An 18,937-nucleotide genomic window follows, 5' to 3' on the forward strand; every position below is an offset into this window, starting at 1 on the left:
CGTGGCTCTTGAGTCCTGGATCCTAACGGCTTCAGGCATTCCCTCTGAGGTCATCTCCACTATGACTCAGGCTCGGAAGTCTTCCTCGGCCAAGATTTACCACAGGACTTGGAGGATTTTCCTGTCCTGGTGTCGCTCTTCCGACCATGCTCCTTGGCCGTTCTCCCTGCCGACCATCCTGTCTTTTCTACAGTCCGGTCTACAGCTAGGACTGTCCCTCAATTCCCTCAAGGGACAGGTGTCGGCTCTGTCGGTATTGTTCCAGCGGCGTATCGCCCGACTGGCTCAGGTGCGCACTTTCATGCAGGGCGCATCTCACATCATTCCTCCTTACCGGCGGCCCTTGGATCCCTGGGACCTTAATCTGGTCCTTACGGCCTTACAGAAACCCCCCTTTGAGCCCCTCAGGGAGGTTCCCTTGTTTCGACTTTCACAGAAAGTTGTTTTTCTAGTAGCCATAACTTCTCTCAGGAGAGTCTCTGATTTGGCTGCGCTCTCTTCGGAATCCCCCTTTTTGGTGTTTCACCAAGACAAGGTGGTTCTTCGTCCGTCTCCGGACTTTCTCCCTAAGGTGGTGTCTCCTTTCCACCTTAACCAGGACATTTCATTGCCTTCTCTTTGTCCGGCCCCTGTGCATCGCTTTGAAAAGGCGTTGCATACCTTGGATTTGGTGCGGGCGCTCCGAATCTATGTGTCACGCACCGCCGTTTTTAGGCGGTGCACCTCACTTTTTGTGCTAACCACTGGTCAGCGCAAGGGTCTCGCTGCTTCTAAACCGACCCTAGCTCGTTGGATCAGGTCGGCTATCACCGATGCCTACCAGTGTTCTCAGGTGCCTCCCCCGCCAGGGATTAAGGCGCACTCGACCAGAGCTGTCGGTGCCTCCTGGGCTTTCAGGCACCAGGCTACGGCTCAGCAGGTTTGTCAGGCTGCCACGTGGTCCAGTCTGCACACTTTTTCGAAGCACTACCAAGTGCATGCTCATGCTTCGGCAGATGCGAGCTTGGGCAGACGCATTCTTCAGGCGGCTGTCGCCCATTTGTGAAGTTAGGTTTTGCCTACTTCTCAGTTGGTTTATTCCCACCCATGGACTGCTTTGGAACGTCCCATGGTTTGGGTCTCCCATAAGGAACGATAAAGAAAAAGAGAATTTTGTTTACTTACCGTAAATTCTTTTTCTTATAGTTCCGACATGGGAGACCCAGCACCCTCCCTGTTGCCTGTTGGCAGTTTTTTTGTTCCGTGTGTTTCACCGGCTGTTGTTAGTAGTCAGAGTTACGGTTATTCTGAGTTTACTCTATCTCTACTTATGGGTGGATGTCCTCCTTCAGCTTTTGCACTGAACTGGGTAGATTGTCATCCAGGGGGTGTATATAGCCCGGAGGGAGGAGCTACACATTTGAGTGTAGTACTTTGTGTGTCCTCCGGAGGCAGAAGCTATACACCCATGGTTTGGGTCTCCCATGTCGGAACTATAAGAAAAAGAATTTACGGTAAGTAAACAAAATTCTCTTTTTTATTTTCATGACTGAAAATTGTAGATTCACATTGAAGGCATCAAAACTATGAATTAACACATGTGGAATGAAATCCTTAACAAAAAAGTGTGAAAACTGAAAATATGTCTTATATTCTAGGTTCTTCAAAGTAGCCACCTTTTACTTTGATTACTGCTTTGCACACTCTTGGCATTCTGTCGATGAGCTTTAAGAGGTAGTCGCCGGAAATGGTTTTCACTTCACAGGTGTGCCCTGTCAGGTTTAATAAGTGGGATTTCTTGCCTTATAAATGGGGTAGGGACCATCAGTTGTGTTGTGCAGAAGTCTGGTGGATACACAGCTGATAGTCCTACTGAATAGACTGTTAGAATTTGTATTATGGCAAGAAACAAGCAGCTAAGTAAAGAAAAACGAGTGGCCATCATTACTTTAAGAAATGAAGGTCAGTCAGTCCGAAAAATTGGGAAAACTTTGAAAGTATCCCCAAGTGCAGTGGCAAAAACCATCAAACGCTACAAAGAAACTGGCTCACATGGGGACCGCCCCAGGAAAGGAAGACCAAGAGTCACCTCTGCTGCGGAGGATAAGTTTATATTAGAGACCAGGTCAATGCCACACAGTTCTAGCAGCAGACACATCTCTAGAACAACTGTTAAGAGGAGACCTTGTGCAGTAGGCCTTCATGGTAAAATAGCTGCTAGGAAACCACTGCTAAGGACAGGCAACAAGCAGAAGAGACTTGTTTGGGCTAAAGAACACAAGGAATGGACATTAGACCAGTGGAAATCTGTGCTTTGGTCTGATGAGTCCAAATTTGAGATCTTTGGATCCAACCACCCTGTTTTTGTGCGACGCAGAAAGGTGAACAGATGGATTCTACATGCCTGGTTTCCACCGTGAAGCATGGAGGAGGAGGTGTGATGGTGTGGGGGTGCTTTGCTGGTGACACTGTTGGGTATTTATTCAAAATTGAAGGCATACTGAACCAGCATTGCTACCACAGCATCTTGCAGCAGCATGCTATTCCATCCGGTTTGCGTTTAGGTGGACCATCATTTATTTTTCAACAGGACAATGACCCTAAACACACCTCCAGGCTGTGTAAGGGCTATTTGACTAAGAAGGAGAGTGATGGGGTGCTACGCCAGATGACCTGGCCTCCACAGTCACCAGACCTGAACCCAATCGAGATGGTTTGGGGGTGAGCTGGACCGCAGAGTGAAGGCAAAAGGGCCAACAAGTGCTAAGCATCTCTGGGAACTCCTTCAAGACTTTTGGAAAACCATTTCCGGTGACTACCTCTTGATGCTCATCAAGAGAATGCCAAGAGTGTGCAAAGTAGTAATGAAAACAAAAAGTGGCTACTTTGAAGAACCTAGAATAAAAGACACAGCTGAAACAGCTCCCATTGTTCATGGCCGGAAATATGTACCTGGTTAAAGATGTGCATGGCAAGCCCCTGTATCACCTCACAAGCATAGTTTAGACGTATATATTTGTGTCTCATAAATGTGAACGGTATTTATTGTATGTAACTTTATAACCTGCAGCTGTCAGTAATGATGTGATAATACTTTATAAGGGACAAAAATGTCATTATTCAACCATAAGAGGATGCTGTTTCTCAGCACAGATGAAAGACTGCAATAGGTAGCTCAGATGGGGGCGGAGCTACAGGCTGATAAAAAAAGTACATCACAGGAAGTAGAGCAGCAGCCATCTTGGAAGCGGTTGGCAGTGAATGAGTACAGAGACAGAGGACGTGCAGAAGAGGGAAGAGATAATATTTGCGACTAGAAATCTATCATCTTGATCAGAGCTGTGACAGAGTGGAGCTGACCGTGACTATCCGTATCCTTACCAGATGGGAGAAGATTGCTGAAAGAACGCTTTTGCGCTTTTGTGAAGTTGATAGGGTATTGCCAAGGAGACAAGCCACAGTGACCGGCAGTACTGCTCAGCTGTTGGAGAGGCCTCTCATCTGACTTTGTACTTCAGACATATTGTCCAGAGCAGACCCGGGTCGGTAAGATAAGTAAGGCCCACTGCGCCATCGCAGTGGGTAACCGTGCACGCACCTCACATCAGTTTGGCGCCGGAATATTTGAGACTCAGGTAGGGCCTGTAGTTAGTTTAGGTAGTCATTGTAAGCCCTTCAGGCCACACTTACTGCACAATCACCGTTTGGGACCATTGTTTCTACAACTACAACATCTAATTATCGGCTCAGTGGTTAGCACTGCAGTCTTGCAGCGCTGGGGTCCTGGGTTCAAATCCCACCAAGGACACCATCTGCAAGGAGTTTGTATGTTCTCCCCGTGTTTGCGTGGGTTTCCTCCGGGTGCTCCGGTTTCCTCCCACACTCCAAAGACATACAGATAGGGACTCTAGATTGTGAGCCCCAATGGGGACAGTGTTGCTAATGTATGTAAAGCGCTGTGGAATTAATAGCGCTATATAAATGAATAAAATTATTATTATTATTATTAATTATCTGCCATTGAGGCTTCTCTGTGGACCACAATGACCTCATACCTAGATGTTGCTAAGACCTATCACGGACTTTAGGCCAGAATTGAGCTCATTCAGGAGGAAACTTGTATTGAACAATATATCTGTTTTTTTATTTATGTCTTTATGCTCTTTGCTAAGCAGTCATTGTATATAGTAAGTTGTTTGGTTATTCAAGGTGAATCTTGGGAAGGATCCTCCATTAATGGGCACTATATTTATATTGGGGCAGGGGAATAGTCAATTTGGGGTTAGAGTAAATTCATTTTAAGTTTGTAAACTGTTGTGCTATACTGCGGGCGGCTTGTGTTTCACACCCATCCATTTTTTTGTTTCATGTTTAAGGGTATTAATAGGTAGTTGGCAGTTGGAATATCCAGTCATGCCTGTAGGTAACATATATTGTATATATTGTAGTTAACTCATGTTAAAAGGCGCCCCGCTGTATAGCACGAGGGTCTCAGCTTATTCGCTGAGTGTTTGTGAATTTTCCCTGAGTGTCTTCCCCTGTTTGATTGTGTTCATATCCAAATTGTAGTAAAGTACTTTTGTTAGTTAATCTAGTTTCTTTGTCGCTCTATTGGGAGACCCAGACAATTGGGTGTATAGCTACTGCCTCCGGAGGCCACACAAAGTATTACACTTAAAAGTGTAAGGCCCCTCCCCTACTGCCTATACACCCCCCGTGGGATCACGGGCTCCTCAGTTTTCATGCTTTGTGCGAAGGAGGCTAACATCCACGCATAGCTCCACTGTTTAGTCAGCAGCAGCTGCTGACTTTGTCGGATGGAAGAAAAGAGGGCCCATACTAGGGCCCCCAGCATGCTCCCTTCTCACCCCACTTTTGTTGGCGGTGTTTGTTAAGGTTGAGGTACCCATTGCGGGTACGCAGGCTGGAGCCGACATGCTGCTTTCCTTCCCCATCCCCTTAGGGCTCTGGGTGAAGTGGGATCCTATCGGTCTCCAAGCACAGGAGACCGTGCTCCGTCCACAGCCCCTGGGAATCTGCTGGACGTGGAGATGAGTATCGTCAGGGACAGGGCCCTGCTACATTAAGGTACTCTGGGTCCCCGTACAGATCGCGCACACACACCAGCATTGCTGGGTGTGTTAGTGCGCCGGGGACAGCAGCGCGGCGCGCTGGTGCTTTACTCACTGCAGCTTTGCTGAGTGAGTTTCTGTATTAGGAACTGCCGCGCCGGCCGCTGCTGGCGGTTTTTTACACTGCGGTGCGGCTGGGACTTGTGGTGCGCCGGGGACTTCCGCGCTGGCCGTGCTTATACGACGGCCGCGCTTATAAATCGAGTCCCCGGCTTTTGCGGCCTAGTTCCGTTTCGTTCCCGCCCCCAGGCCTGCCAGTCAGGGGAAGGGCGGGACGCTGGTCAGAACGTCAGCGCCGAGGGCTGGAGTCTGCTTAGCATACTCCAACCCCCCTCACTAGGCACAGTGGGACGCTAGTTTCCCGCACTTTGTCTGGGGCACGCCCACGGCCCGCCCCTCTTCACAGGACGCCGGCAGCCATTCCTGTTTGCAGTCTGAGTGGAGAGGGGACACGAGCTCTGAGAGACCCAGGCACGGGATTCTGGCGGTCACACACCCGCTTTTCAGCGGCCGGTAAGCAGCCCTCGAGGGCTCACCCCACTAGTGCCGCAGTGTTCATTTGTACTTTATGCTTGTATGCTATACATTGCATTGTACGGTCGCTATTCTTGGCTATATACCCTCCTGATTGCTAGACAACAGCATGTCGTCCGCAAAAAGCAAAGGGGCCAAGACACAGGCTTTCTATGCTACTTGTACCGCATGTAAGGCTGTTCTACCGGCAGGTGCCACTGACCCCCATTGTGTGCAATGTTCGGCCCCTGTAGCACTTGCTCAGCCGGGGCCTCTGCTAGAGGTGGCCCAAGGAGAACCACCTGTGAACACTGTCCAGGTGGCAGGGACGGAGTTTGCAGTTTTTGCTGATAAACTGTCGGTGACTATGTCTAAAATCCTTGAGACTTTGCAGTCCAGACCGGTAACTCAGACCATGGGCACTGTTGATTCAATGCTCCCTGGTTCCCCTCTTTTGGAACACATCCGTGCTTCGGGGGGGTCCCATGCATCCCGGGGTGATGGCTCTGACACGGACGACAGTCCCAGACAGCCTAAGCGAGCTCGCTATGAGCGACCCTCGACTTCATCACACTGGTCAGGGTCCCAGCAGGAAGGCTCTCTGTTTGATGAGACAGAGGTTGCTGATCAGGATTCTGATCCTGAGACCGCTCTCAATCTGGATACACCTGATGGGGACGCAATGATGAATGATCTCATAGCGTCCATCAATAAAATGTTGGATATTTCTTCCACAGCTCCTCCAGTGGAGGAGTCAGCTTCACAGCAGGAGAAATTCCATTTCAGGTATCCTAAGCGTAAATTGAGTACTTTTCTGGACCACTCTGACTTTAGAGAGTCAGTCCAGAAACACCACGCTTATCCAGATAAGCGTTTCTCCAAACGTCTTAAGGATACACGTTATCCCTTTCCCCCTGACGTGGTCAAAGGCTGGACCCAGTGTCCAAAGGTGGATCCCCCAATCTCCAGGCTTGCGGCTAGATCCATAGTTGCAGTGGAAGATGGGGCTTCACTTAAAGATGCCACTGACAGACAGATGGAGCTCTGGTTGAAATCCATCTATGAAGCTATCGGCGCGTCATTTGCTCCAGCATTCGCAGCCGTATGGGCACTCCAAGCTATTTCAGCTGGTTTGGCGCAGATTGACACTGTCACACGTACATCTGTTCCGCAAGTAGCGTCCGTAACCTCTCAAATGTCTGCATTTGCGTCTTACGCTATTAATGCTGTCCTGGACTCTACAAGCCGTACGGCAGTGGCGTCCGCCAACTCCGTGGTTTTACGCAGAGCATTGTGGTTAAGGGAATGGAAGGCAGATTCTGCTTCCAAGAAGTGCTTAGCCAGTTTGCCATTTTCTGGTGACAGACTGTTTGGTGAGAGATTGGATGAAATCATTAAACAGTCCAAGGGTAAGGATTCATCCTTACCTCAGCCCAGACCAAATAAACCCCAACAGAGGAAGGGACAGTCGAGGTTTCGGTCCTTTCGAGGCTCGGGCAGGTTCCAATTCTCCTCGTCCAAAAGGACTCAAAAGGATCAGAGGAGCTCAGATTCTTGGCGGGCCCAGTCACGCCCAAAGAAAGCAGCCGGAGGAACCGCTACCAAAGCGGCTTCCTCATGACTTTCGGCCTCCTCTCTCCGCATCCTCGGTCGGTGGCAGGCTCTCCCGCTTTGGCAACATTTGGCTGCCACATGTCAAAGACCGTTGGGTGAGAGACATTCTGTCTCACGGGTACAGGATAGAGTTCAGTTCTCGTCCTCCAACTCGATTCTTCAGAACTTCTCCGCCTCCCGGCCGAGCCAATGCTCTTCTGCAGGCGGTGTGCTCTTTAAAGGCAGAAGGAGTGGTGATCCCTGTTCCTCTTCAGGAGCAAGGTCACGGTTTTTACTCCAATTTGTTTGTGGTGCCAAAAAAGGACGGGTCTTTCCGTCCTGTTCTGGACCTAAAACTGCTCAACAAGCATGTGAAAACCAGGCGGTTCCGGATGGAATCCCTCCGCTCCGTCATCGCCTCAATGCCTCAAGGAGATTTCCTAGCATCAATAGACATCAAAGATGCTTATCTCCACGTGCCGATTGCTCCAGAACACCAGCGTTTTCTACGCTTCGTTTTAGGAGACAAACACCTTCAGTTCGTAGCCCTGCCTTTCGGTCTGGCGACAGCCCCAAGGGTCTTCACCAAGGTCATGGCAGCAGTAGTAGCAGTCCTGCACTCTCAGGGTCACTCTGTGATCCCTTACTTGGATGATCTACTTGTCAAGGCACCCTCTCAAGAGGCATGCCAACACAGCCTGAACGTTGCGCTGGAGACTCTCCAGAGTTTCGGGTGGATCATCAACTTTTCAAAGTCAAATCTGACCCCAACCCAATCGATAACATACCTTGGCATGGAGTTTCATACTCTATCAGCGATAGTGATGCTTCCGCTGGACAAACAGCGTTCACTACAGACAGGGGTGCAATCTCTCCTTCAGGGCCAGTCGCATCCCTTGAGATGCCTCATGCACTTCCTGGGGAAGATGGTAGCAACAATGGAGGCAGTCCCTTTCGCGCAGTTTCATCTGCGTCCATTACAATGGGACATTCTCCGCCAATGGGACGGGAAGTCGAAGTCCCTGGACAGGAACGTCTCCCTTTCTCAGGCGGCCAAGGATTCTCTTCAGTGGTGGCTTCTTCCCACCTCATTGTCAATAGGAAAGTCTTTCCTACCCCCATCCTGGGAGGTGGTCACAACGGACGCGAGTCTATCAGGGTGGGGAGCAGTTTTTCTCCACCACAGGGCTCAAGGTACGTGGACTCAACAAGAGTCCACACTTCAGATCAATGTTCTGGAAATCAGAGCAGTGTATCTTGCCCTACAAGCCTTCCAGCAGTGGCTAGAAGGCAAGCAGATCCGAATTCAGTCGGACAACTCCACAGCGGTGGCATACATCAACCACCAAGGAGGGACACGCAGTCGGCAAGCCTTCCAGGAAGTCCGGCGGATTCTGACGTGGGTGGAAGACACGGCATCCACCATATCCGCAGTTCACATCCCGGGCGTAGAAAACTGGGAAGCAGACTTCCTCAGTCGCCAGGGTATGGACGCAGGGGAATGGTCTCTTCACCCGGACGTGTTTCAGGAGATCTGTCGCCGCTGGGGGAGGCCGGACGTCGACCTAATGGCGTCTCGGCACAACAACAAGGTCCCAGCTTTTATGGCACGGTCTCACGATCACCGAGCTCTGGCGGCGGACGCCTTAGTTCAAGATTGGTCGCAGTTCCGGCTGCCTTATGTGTTCCCACCTCTGGCGCTGTTGCCCAGAGTGCTACGCAAGATCAGGTCCGACTGCCGCCGCGCCCTCCTCGTCGCTCCAGACTGGCCAAGGAGGTCGTGGTACCCGGATCTGTGGCATCTCACGGTAGGACAACCGTGGGCAATTCCAGACCGGCCAGACTTGCTGTCTCAAGGGCCGTTTTTCCATCAGAATTCTGCGGCCCTGAGCCTGACTGTGTGGCCATTGAGTCCTGGATCCTAGCGTCTTCAGGACTATCTCAAGAGGTCATTGCCACCATGAGACAGGCTAGGAAACTATCCTCTGCCAAGATCTACCACAGGACGTGGAAGATATTCTTAACTTGGTGCTCTGCTCAGGAAGTTTCTCCCTGGCCATTTGCTTTGCCTACCTTTCTTTCCTTCCTGCAATCCGGGTTGGAAAAAGGTCTGTCGCTCGGCTCCCTTAAGGGACAAGTCTCTGCGCTATCTGTATTTTTTCAGAAGCGCCTAGCACGACTTCCTCAGGTACGCACGTTCCTGCAAGGGGTTTGTCATATCGTCCCTCCTTACAAGCGGCCGTTAGAGCCCTGGGATTTGAACAGGGTTCTAATTGCTCTCCAGAAGCCGCCTTTCGAGCCTTTGAGGGATGTTTCCCTGTCTCGCCTTTCACAGAAAGTGGCCTTTCTAGTAGCGGTCACGTCTCTTCGGAGAGTGTCCGAGCTAGCAGCGCTGTCATGCAAATCTCCCTTCCTGGTGTTTCACCAGGACAAGGTGGTTCTGCGCCCGATTCCGGAGTTTCTCCCTAAGGTGGTATCCCCCTTTCATCTCAATCAGGATATCTCCTTACCTTCTTTGTGTCCTCGTCCAGTTCATCAATGTGAAAAGGATTTGCATTTGTTGGATCTGGTGAGAGCACTCAGAATCTACATTTCCCGCACGGCACCTCTGCGCCGCTCGGATGCACTCTTTGTCCTTGTCGCCGGCCAGCGTAAAGGGTTGCAGGCTTCCAAATCCACCCTGGCTCGGTGGATCAAGGAACCAATTCTTGAAGGCTACCGTTCTGCTGGGCTTCCGGTTCCATCAGGGCTGAAGGCCCATTCTACCAGAGCCGTGGGTGCGTCCTGGGCATTACGGCACCAGGCTACGGCTCAGCAAGTGTGCCAGGCGGCTACCTGGTCGAGTCTGCACACTTTTACCAAGCATTATCAGGTGCATACCTATGCTTCGGCGGACGCCAGCCTAGGTAGACAAGTCCTTCAGGCGGCGATTGCTCACCTGTAGAAAAGGGCCGTTTTTATGGCCCTATCACGAGGTATTATTTTACCCACCCAGGGATTGCTTTTGGACATCCCAATTGTCTGGGTCTCCCAATAGAGCGACAAAGAAGAAGGGAATTTTGTTTACTTACCGTAAATTCCTTTTCTTCTAGCTCTAATTGGGAGACCCAGCACCCGCCCCTGTTTTTTTGTATACACATGTTGTTCATGTTGAATGGTTTCAGTTCTCCGATATTCCTTCGGATTGAATTTGCTTAAACCAGTTTATTGGCTTTCCTCCTTGCTTTTGCACTAAAACTGAGGAGCCCGTGATCCCACGGGGGGTGTATAGGCAGTAGGGGAGGGGCCTTACACTTTTAAGTGTAATACTTTGTGTAGCCTCCGGAGGCAGTAGCTATACACCCAATTGTCTGGGTCTCCCAATTAGAGCTAGAAGAAAAGGAATTTACGGTAAGTAAACAAAATTCCCTTCTTTGTGGCCGTTTATTTCCCATTCGTGACTTTGCTGTATCCTAAAGAGCCCACCTCGGTGCACGGCTTACAAAACCATTTCCGGTGACTACCTCTTGAAGCTCATCAAGAGAATGCCAAGAGTGTGCAAAGCAGTAATCAGAAAAGGTGGCTACTTTGAAGAACCTAGGATATAAGACATATTTTCAGTTGGTTCATACTTTTTTGTAAGTATTTCATTCCACATGTGTTAATTCATAGTTTTGATGCCTTCAATGTGAATCCACAATCTTCAGAGTCATGGAAATAAAGAAAACTCTTTGAATGGGAAGGTGTGTCCAAACGTTTATTCTGTACTATATATATATACTCTGTATTTATATGTAATATATATATATATATATATATATATATATATATATATATATATATATATATATATATATATAAAAATCCCCTAGGGAGGTTAAAATAAAGCTTTTGTGATATATATACACACATAGAATATACAACAAAAGCTTTCTTTTCTCCCCACCCCAGGGGATTTGAGCATGTAATTACTTGTTCTGTTGTGCTATAATTGCAGAGTGTAGTGAAAGTACCCATCTATGAAGCCTGGACGTTCCCTGGGTTTTATAGGAGTATTGCTGTGATGGTGACCTCAACTAGGCTTCAGGCTGCCATGTTAACCTGCATTGTGTCAGGGTGGTTGATAGAGATCGGACAGACACCTATCCTGGATGCAGCACGTATGTGCCGCTGTGATGCCTGAACAGGCTTGGTCTGCACTCCCTGTGTGCTCCTAAATGGCAGCTTTCCATACAAAGGACGCTGTGCTCACAGCGAGACTGAGGTTATGTGCGCACGTGTGCGCTCTGCACCGCACCTAAAAGGTGCGCTTCAGAGCGCAGCTGAAAAGCTCCGTTCTGAAGCGCACGGTGCTGTCAGAGAACGTGCGCTCTGCATGCTGCCTCTCCCTATAGACAGCAGGCAAACCGCACGGAAGAAGTGACATGTCACGTCTTAGAATGCACGCTTCGGGCAGCAGCCGAATCACTGCGTTCTAATACGCCACGTGCGCACGGCTCCTGCACAATCTCCATAGACTGTGCAGGGGACGCAGGACACATGCAGTTACGCTGCGGTGCAGAACGCAGCGTAACTGCATGCAATACGCACACGTGCGCACATACCCTGAAGGTGGGGTTGTAGACTTTCTGGCGAGTCTGTTTTCAGTCTCAGAGGAGAGTAGGATACTGCTGTTTTTAAGACCTGCCAAAAGTTTCTCAAAGTGCAGTTACATTTTAAAGGGAATATGTCAGTAGCTTTTTGATATGTAATTTGAGAGAATCATGACACAGGGGCTGATACCCTGATTCCAGTGGTGTGTCACTTACTAGTCTGTGTGTTGCTGTTTCAATAAAATTAGGAGATTATCACTACAGGACTAGGTGTCTGGTGCCTTCTAGTTAACTGCTCTGTATTACTCCGCCCACACCACTGATTAGCAGCTTTTTGTCAATCTACAGTGTACATAGAAAGCTGATATTCAGTGGTGAGGGATACTTGGCTCAGCATTCAGAGAACAGCTAGATCTGCTGCAGAGAATACTGTGATTATATCAAAATGACAACAAACAGACCAGCAAGTAACATCACTGGAATCAGGGTATCTACCCCTATATCATGCTGATCTCAGATTGCCTAGCAAAAGTCTGCTGACAGATTCATCCACTCACTTACATTAACTGACAGTCCACAGTGATCAGGTGACAATAGACTGAATACAAATACAATACTTAAACATTAGTCCACCATTGCTGATTTCTTCATAGTATAGGTGCATGATCCCTTCTGATCCCTGTCACCACAGGTATTAGTAGATTTGACGTCAGCTGCATGGCTCACCTCTTGATGTAAAAGTCATGGGGTGACACCGGTGCGGGTACAGTCACCGCTCTGGGCATAGTGAGCGGAGGGTGTAACTCCAGTTTTCTTTACAAAATTGTGCTGACCGGTTCTCTTTATAGATGCTTTCTATAGAACATACCATAGGCTTAGATTGTAATATTAGTCAGTGAGAGAAGTCAGAACCAATATGGATGCATTTCCTATCTTATGATTGCTATATCTGCAGTATAGGGAATGTCTATGGTAAATGACTGTGGTAGCCCAGTGTACAAATATTCCCTGGCACACATGTACCCGTATTTGTCATAGTGTGCTTTAGTGTGTAAGGGAAATACTACCCTAATCATTTTATACAATCCCACAGGTTATTTTTACAAGACTGCAATTGGAGAGCAAGACTAAGACGGATTGGCTGTATCCTGAAGGCAAAATGCAGAAGACATGACAGCCGTGTCTAATTCATCAGCAGATCTCTGCCAAAAGTAAGATGCCAAGCTGGTAATATTGATTTTAGGATGCTGGTGATTATATGTCAGTGTCTAGACACAGGGTAGTTGTAAATGATTCCTATTGATGATCGTCAATTCTTGAGCTTAAAGGGGTATTCCCATATCAACGATCCTATCTAATATGTACAGTCATGGCCAAAAGTTTTGAGAATGCTACAAATATTAATTTTTACAAAGTCTACTGCTTCAGTTTTTCTAATGGCAATTTGCATATACTCCAGAATGTCATAAAGAGTGATCAGCTTAACAGCAATTACTTGCAAAGTCAATATTGGCTAAGAAAATTAACTTTAACCCCCAAAACACATTTCAACATCATTGCATTCCTGCCTTAAAAGAAGCAGCTAACATTGTTTTAGTGATTGTTCCATTAACACAGGTGTGGGTGTTGATGAGGACAGGGCTGGCGAACAATCATTCATGATTAAGTAAGAATGACACCACTAGACACTTTAAAAGGAGGCTGGTGCTTGGTATCATTGTTTCTCTTCAGTTAACCATGGTTATCTCTAAAGAAACACGTGCAGCCATCATTGCTCTGCACAAAAATGGCCTAACAGGGAAGAGTATCACAGCTACAAAGATTGCACCTCAGTCAACAATCTATCGCATCATCAAGAACTTCAAGGAGAGAGCTTCCATTGTTGCCAAAAAGGCTCCAGGGCGCCCAAGAAGGACCAGCAAACGCCAGGACCGTATCTTAAAACTGTTTCAGCTGCGGGATTGGACTACCAGCAGTGCCGAGCTAGCTCAGCAATGGCAGCAGGCTGGTGTGAGTGCTTCTGCACGCACTGTGAGGCGGAGACTGCTTGAGCAAGGCCTGGTTTCAAGGAGGGAAGCAAAGAAGCCACTTCTCTCCAGAAAAAACTTCAGGGACCGACTGATCTTCTGCAAAAGGTACAGGGAGTGGACTGCTGAGGACTGGGGTAAAGTCATTTTCTCAGATGAATCCCCTTTTCGATTGTTTGGGACATCTGGAAAACAGCTTATTAGGAGAAGAAGAGGTGAGCGCTACCACCAGTCTTGTCTCATGCCAACTGTTAAGCATCCTGAAACAATTCATGTGTGGGGTTGCTTCTCAGCCAAGGGAATCGGCTCACTCACAGTCTTGCCTAAAAACACAGCCATGAATAAAGAATGGTACCAGAATGTCTTCCAAGAGCAACTTCTCCCAACTGTCCAAGAGCAGTTTAGCACCCAACAATGCCTTTTCCAGCATGATGGAGCACCTTGCCATAAAGCAAAGGTGATCACTAAATGGCTCATGGAACAAAACATAGAGATTTTGGGTCCATGGCCTGGAAACTCCCCAGATCTTAATCCCATTGAAAACTTGTGGGCAGTCATCAAGAGACGGGTGGACAAACAAAAACCAACAAATTCTGGCAAAATGCGAGCCTTGCTTATGCAAGAATGGACAGCTATCAGTCAGGATTTGATCCAGAAGTTGATTGAGAGCATGCCAGGGAGAATTGCAGAGGTCCTGAAGAAGAAGGGTCAACACTGCAAATATTGACTTGCTGCATTAACTCATTCTAACTGTCAATACAACCTTTTGGTACTCATAATATGATTGCAATTATATTTCTGTATGTGATGTAAACATCAGACAAACACAATTAAAAACCAGAGGGCAACAGATCATGTGAAAATATAATTTTGGTGTCATTTTCAAAACTTTTGGCCATGACTGTAGTAGGTGTAATAATAATATTATCAAGTACCTTCAATTAGAAATGTAGTATGGTTTTCCTGATTCACTATGTCACTTACCTCATGTTCAGGGCATTGCAGGACCTTAGATATCCATGGTTATGACCACTCTTAAGGGTGCTTTACACGCGTTAGCTAGCGATGTCGAGCGCGATAGCACCCGCCCTCGTCACCCGTGCGACATTTGGTGATCGATGCCGTAGAGAACATTATCGCTACGGCAGCGTCACACGCACATACCTTGACAGCGACGTTGCTATGACCGCCGACGTCACTGCGGCGTCACTAAGCGGCTGGCCAATAGAAGCGGAGGGGCAGATATGAACAGGACGTAACATCCCGCCCACCTCCTTCCTTCCGCATTGCCGGTGGATGCAGGTAAGGAGATGTGCATCGCTTCCGCGGTGTCACACACAGCGATGTGTGGAGCTGCAGGAACGAGGAACATCGTACCTGTGGCAGCAGCGATATTAAGGAAAGGAGTGACTTGTCAACGAGCAACGATTTTTCATGTTTTTGTGCTCGTTGATCGTCGCTCATTTGTGTTACACTCTGCGATGTCGCTAACTGCGCCGGATGTGCGTCACTAACGACGTGACCCCGACGATATATCGGTAGCGATGTCGCAGCGTGTAAAGTACCCTATATAGTCACAGTTAGTTAGTTGCTCGTGGTCATAAGCATGGGTACCTAAGGTCCTGTAATGCCCTGAACATGAGGTAAGAGACATTGTGAATTAGAAGAATTACACTACATTTCTAATTGGGGGCATTTGCTAATATTATTACATCTGCTACATATTAGGAGAGGATCTTGGAGATGGGAATACCCCTTTAAGGCTGATGCCGATTAGTCAGGCCGAGCCACGGAGCTCACTTGTTGGTGCAGCACCAGGAGCAGCGGTGGTGATTCAACGCTGGATTGGGGAGAGTGAGTAAATGACAGATTTTTTTTTTTTAAAACCAACTGTGCCAGGAGGAGAGGGATTTTCTAGAACCCCCCCCCCTTCCTTTTTGTAATGAAATGTACAGTATGTGACAATACCACATTACATTACCTTTGCACTCAATATAATTTGATTTTCAACAACCATAAAGGTGATTTTACAGGACATCCATAATGAATGTGCGCTATTCTGGTGAATGTGCTATCAAGTTTGCTTCCAACACGGTAGGAGAAGCGCTTTAGTAGCTGCCGTCACAGGCAAGACGCCTGGTATAGTGCGGGCTTTTACCATATGCTGTACTGGAATACAGGAAAAAAGTTCCAAGTTTTTACTGATTATATTTTTTGGCTAGATGTGATGTCTTGATCGCCTTTTATTCCATTTTACTGCAATGTTGCGGCAGCCAAAAAACCATAATTCTGAGGTGTTTTTTTTTTTTCGTTATGCTTTTTAGAGATTAGATTAATTTTATTTTTTATTTGTTATAGGTCGGACATTTCTGAACGCAGTGATAAGCAATGAGCATTTTCAAAAAAAGTTTTGTTTTATTTTTTTCATATTTTTAAAAACATTTTAACTCCTTGTTGTATTAATACCAGTCCCCTTAGGGTACTTGAAGCTGCCATCGTCTAATCACTTGTGCATTAGCAGTGCTCTGTACAGCAGAATTCATGGTCTCCTATGAACGCCGGATTGCAGCTGGTATTCATAGGAAGATCGTCATGACAAACATATGGGTCATCAGCTGATCCCTGGCTGTCAAGACAACCCATCAGAACCCCGCGTTGACGTTACGGGAGCGCCAATGGGATCAGGGAATGATGCTCGCATCAAAGCAGGGGCATGACATATGACGTAAATGTACTTCATATGTGTGAAGGAGTTAATCTGAGGGCAGCATAATGTATTGGTCGTATGATTTATTATTATTATTATTTATTTTTTTAACCGCAACAGTATTTTATCAGCAGGAGATTATCATTACATGACTAATTGTCTATTGCCTTGGAGTCAACTGCTGTGTGTATCCACAGCACCACCACTGATTAGCAGTTTTCTGTCGATGCACAGCGTACATAGAAAGCTGCCAAGCAGTGGTGTGGGTGTGGATATACAGGACTCAGCATTCTAAGCACTGCCAGATCTGCAGCAGAGAAAACATCAATTTTATCACAAGTGCTGCACCCCATAAAGTAAGTGATACATTGTTGGATTCAGGATCTCTTTCCCTACATTATGCTGCCCTCAGATGACGGCTTAACAAACTGCTGACAGATTCCCTTTAATGGAGTTGTCCAATCAGACATCATAGATGGCATCACTTGTTCTTGGACCTCGTCTATAATTTGTAATGGATTGATGTTGCCCTGGAGGTCTCAGTACTGTTATGAATTACACGGTCACCCATTCTTTTCATATAACACTTGCCAATATGTTCAGATTTAGTATATGTAAAAAAGTTGATCTTAGGTTTCTTGGTATAATAATAAAAATGTGTATTTTAATATCACTACAGGGAGAATGCCAACAGCAATTCCCTTTATAGCATAAGCAATGGAAGTCTGGACTACCCGATGACCCCGGTAGGTTGTTACTGTATTTATTATATATTTAGTGCAATATGGTCTCTGGTACATAGCAGGAAAACGTCACTTCTGGAAAGTAGTTGTGTAAATTGTCTATATATTAGAGATAATGTAAGGTTCTATTGAGTATGTCTATTTTATTTTACAGCTATGTGTGTTTTTTACTTACTACTGTGTTTCCCCAAAAATAAGCCCTACACGGAAAGTAAGCCCTAGCAGGACTTTTCAGCGTAAGGCTTAAATATAAGCCTTACTCCGAAAATAAGCCCTAGTCGCGGTTCAATAATGAAGTGTCAATGCAGCTAAAAAAGTTAAAGAATACTGCAGGACACTTCATTATAGAAAGCAGACACCCTCAAAAGAGAGAAGAGAAGACAGAATACCACCGCAAGTCCTCTATGCATTTTACAGCAGGTCCTTGTACTCCACTTTACTGCGTGGTTACCCTGCCAGCTGGAATCAATCTGTATCGCCAGATGTGGTGACTGTGTGTGTGCGATCTGATGTGTGTGTGATCTGATGTATGTGAGTGTCGGTCAGAAGCAGGGGAGGACCACGTGGAACATATCTGCTGAGCGCACCCACCAAAGATTGCAGGAGGACATGTGAGTGACGCAGATGTCTGGGGTCTGATAAGTATGATTCTCCTGGGAAGGGTGGATCTGCTTTTTAGGGGGGGTAATCTTACCCCCAACCGTGTTTCCCCGAGAATAAACCCTACCCTGAAAATAAGTCCTAGTGCATTTTTCAGGGCAAAAGATAACATAGTGTCTTATTTTCGGGGAAACACAGTAGGTATCAGTTTGTTTTGGCTAAATGTAATGTATATTGTTGTGTCTGCTGTACTAGTAGAATCGCATTGTATGGTGTAATACAGGGGATAGGACAGTAATAGAAACCTGCATGTCCCCTACCAATTCACAACACATGGGGCTGTATTTTTAGTCTCTGGCTCCTCTATCCCCCATACTATACTACGTTATTACATAATCTGCCTTTTTCCTTTACCTCGCTGTGACAGGTAACACTGTCCTCCTGTGACATGCAGCATTAAAAAGTATCCACATTTTCCACCGCTTGCAGGATTTGACATGCTTCATTTTAATTCCTTTGGTTATGACATAATAGGTAAAGAGAGTCCGAAGACAGTCCGAAAATCTCTCTCGTAGAAATTCTACAAGGCGCAGCAGAGACAGCCGCATATCGACTGGGGAAGTGTCCGAAGCGGTGACTCTGTTTGAGGTTATTAGCATTGGAAAAAGAGCAATACAGGTAGGTTCAGGGGGTCTCTACCATCCCCATGTATTGTAATATCTGACATTGTGCAATATATTGAGTCGCTAGGATCATCTGGTAAGTGATTCTCGGCTGAGCTCCATGGGAACTGCACATCAGAGCTGAGTAATTAAAATGTATTCAGAATATTTCAAATCCATAAATCATACTGTAGTTGGTATAGGAATACATACTGTTTCTGGTAAATGCCCTTTATCAGATGTGTAAGCCTACTTTGCCTTATTTTGGGGGATACCCTGACGTTCTTGTGAACAGTGACCACTGCTCACATGTCTGATGATGGGTGTTTACTGGAAACGTTACGTGTTCCTATACCAGCTACATGGTCATTTATGGATACGAGATATTTTTAAATGCTTATTTAAAATGT

The 18,937-nt window shown here is 46.9% G+C and overlaps 1 protein-coding gene across 1 annotated transcript in view; it reads left to right on the forward strand.

The window, feature by feature from the left end:
• Positions 1-18,937, forward strand: part of LOC142291809 (cohesin subunit SA-2-like) — a 176,560-nt gene that overhangs the window by 7,682 nt on the left and 149,941 nt on the right. Inside the window, 3 exon segments of the mRNA XM_075336634.1 lie at positions 12,882-12,999; positions 17,202-17,268; positions 18,400-18,543. Coding sequence (XP_075192749.1) covers positions 12,959-12,999; positions 17,202-17,268; positions 18,400-18,543 — 252 coding nt within the window. The 5' untranslated portion in view covers positions 12,882-12,958.

Source organism: Anomaloglossus baeobatrachus, chromosome 2 (genome assembly GCF_048569485.1).
Source record: "Anomaloglossus baeobatrachus isolate aAnoBae1 chromosome 2, aAnoBae1.hap1, whole genome shotgun sequence".
Taxonomy (NCBI): Eukaryota; Metazoa; Chordata; class Amphibia; order Anura; family Aromobatidae; genus Anomaloglossus; species Anomaloglossus baeobatrachus.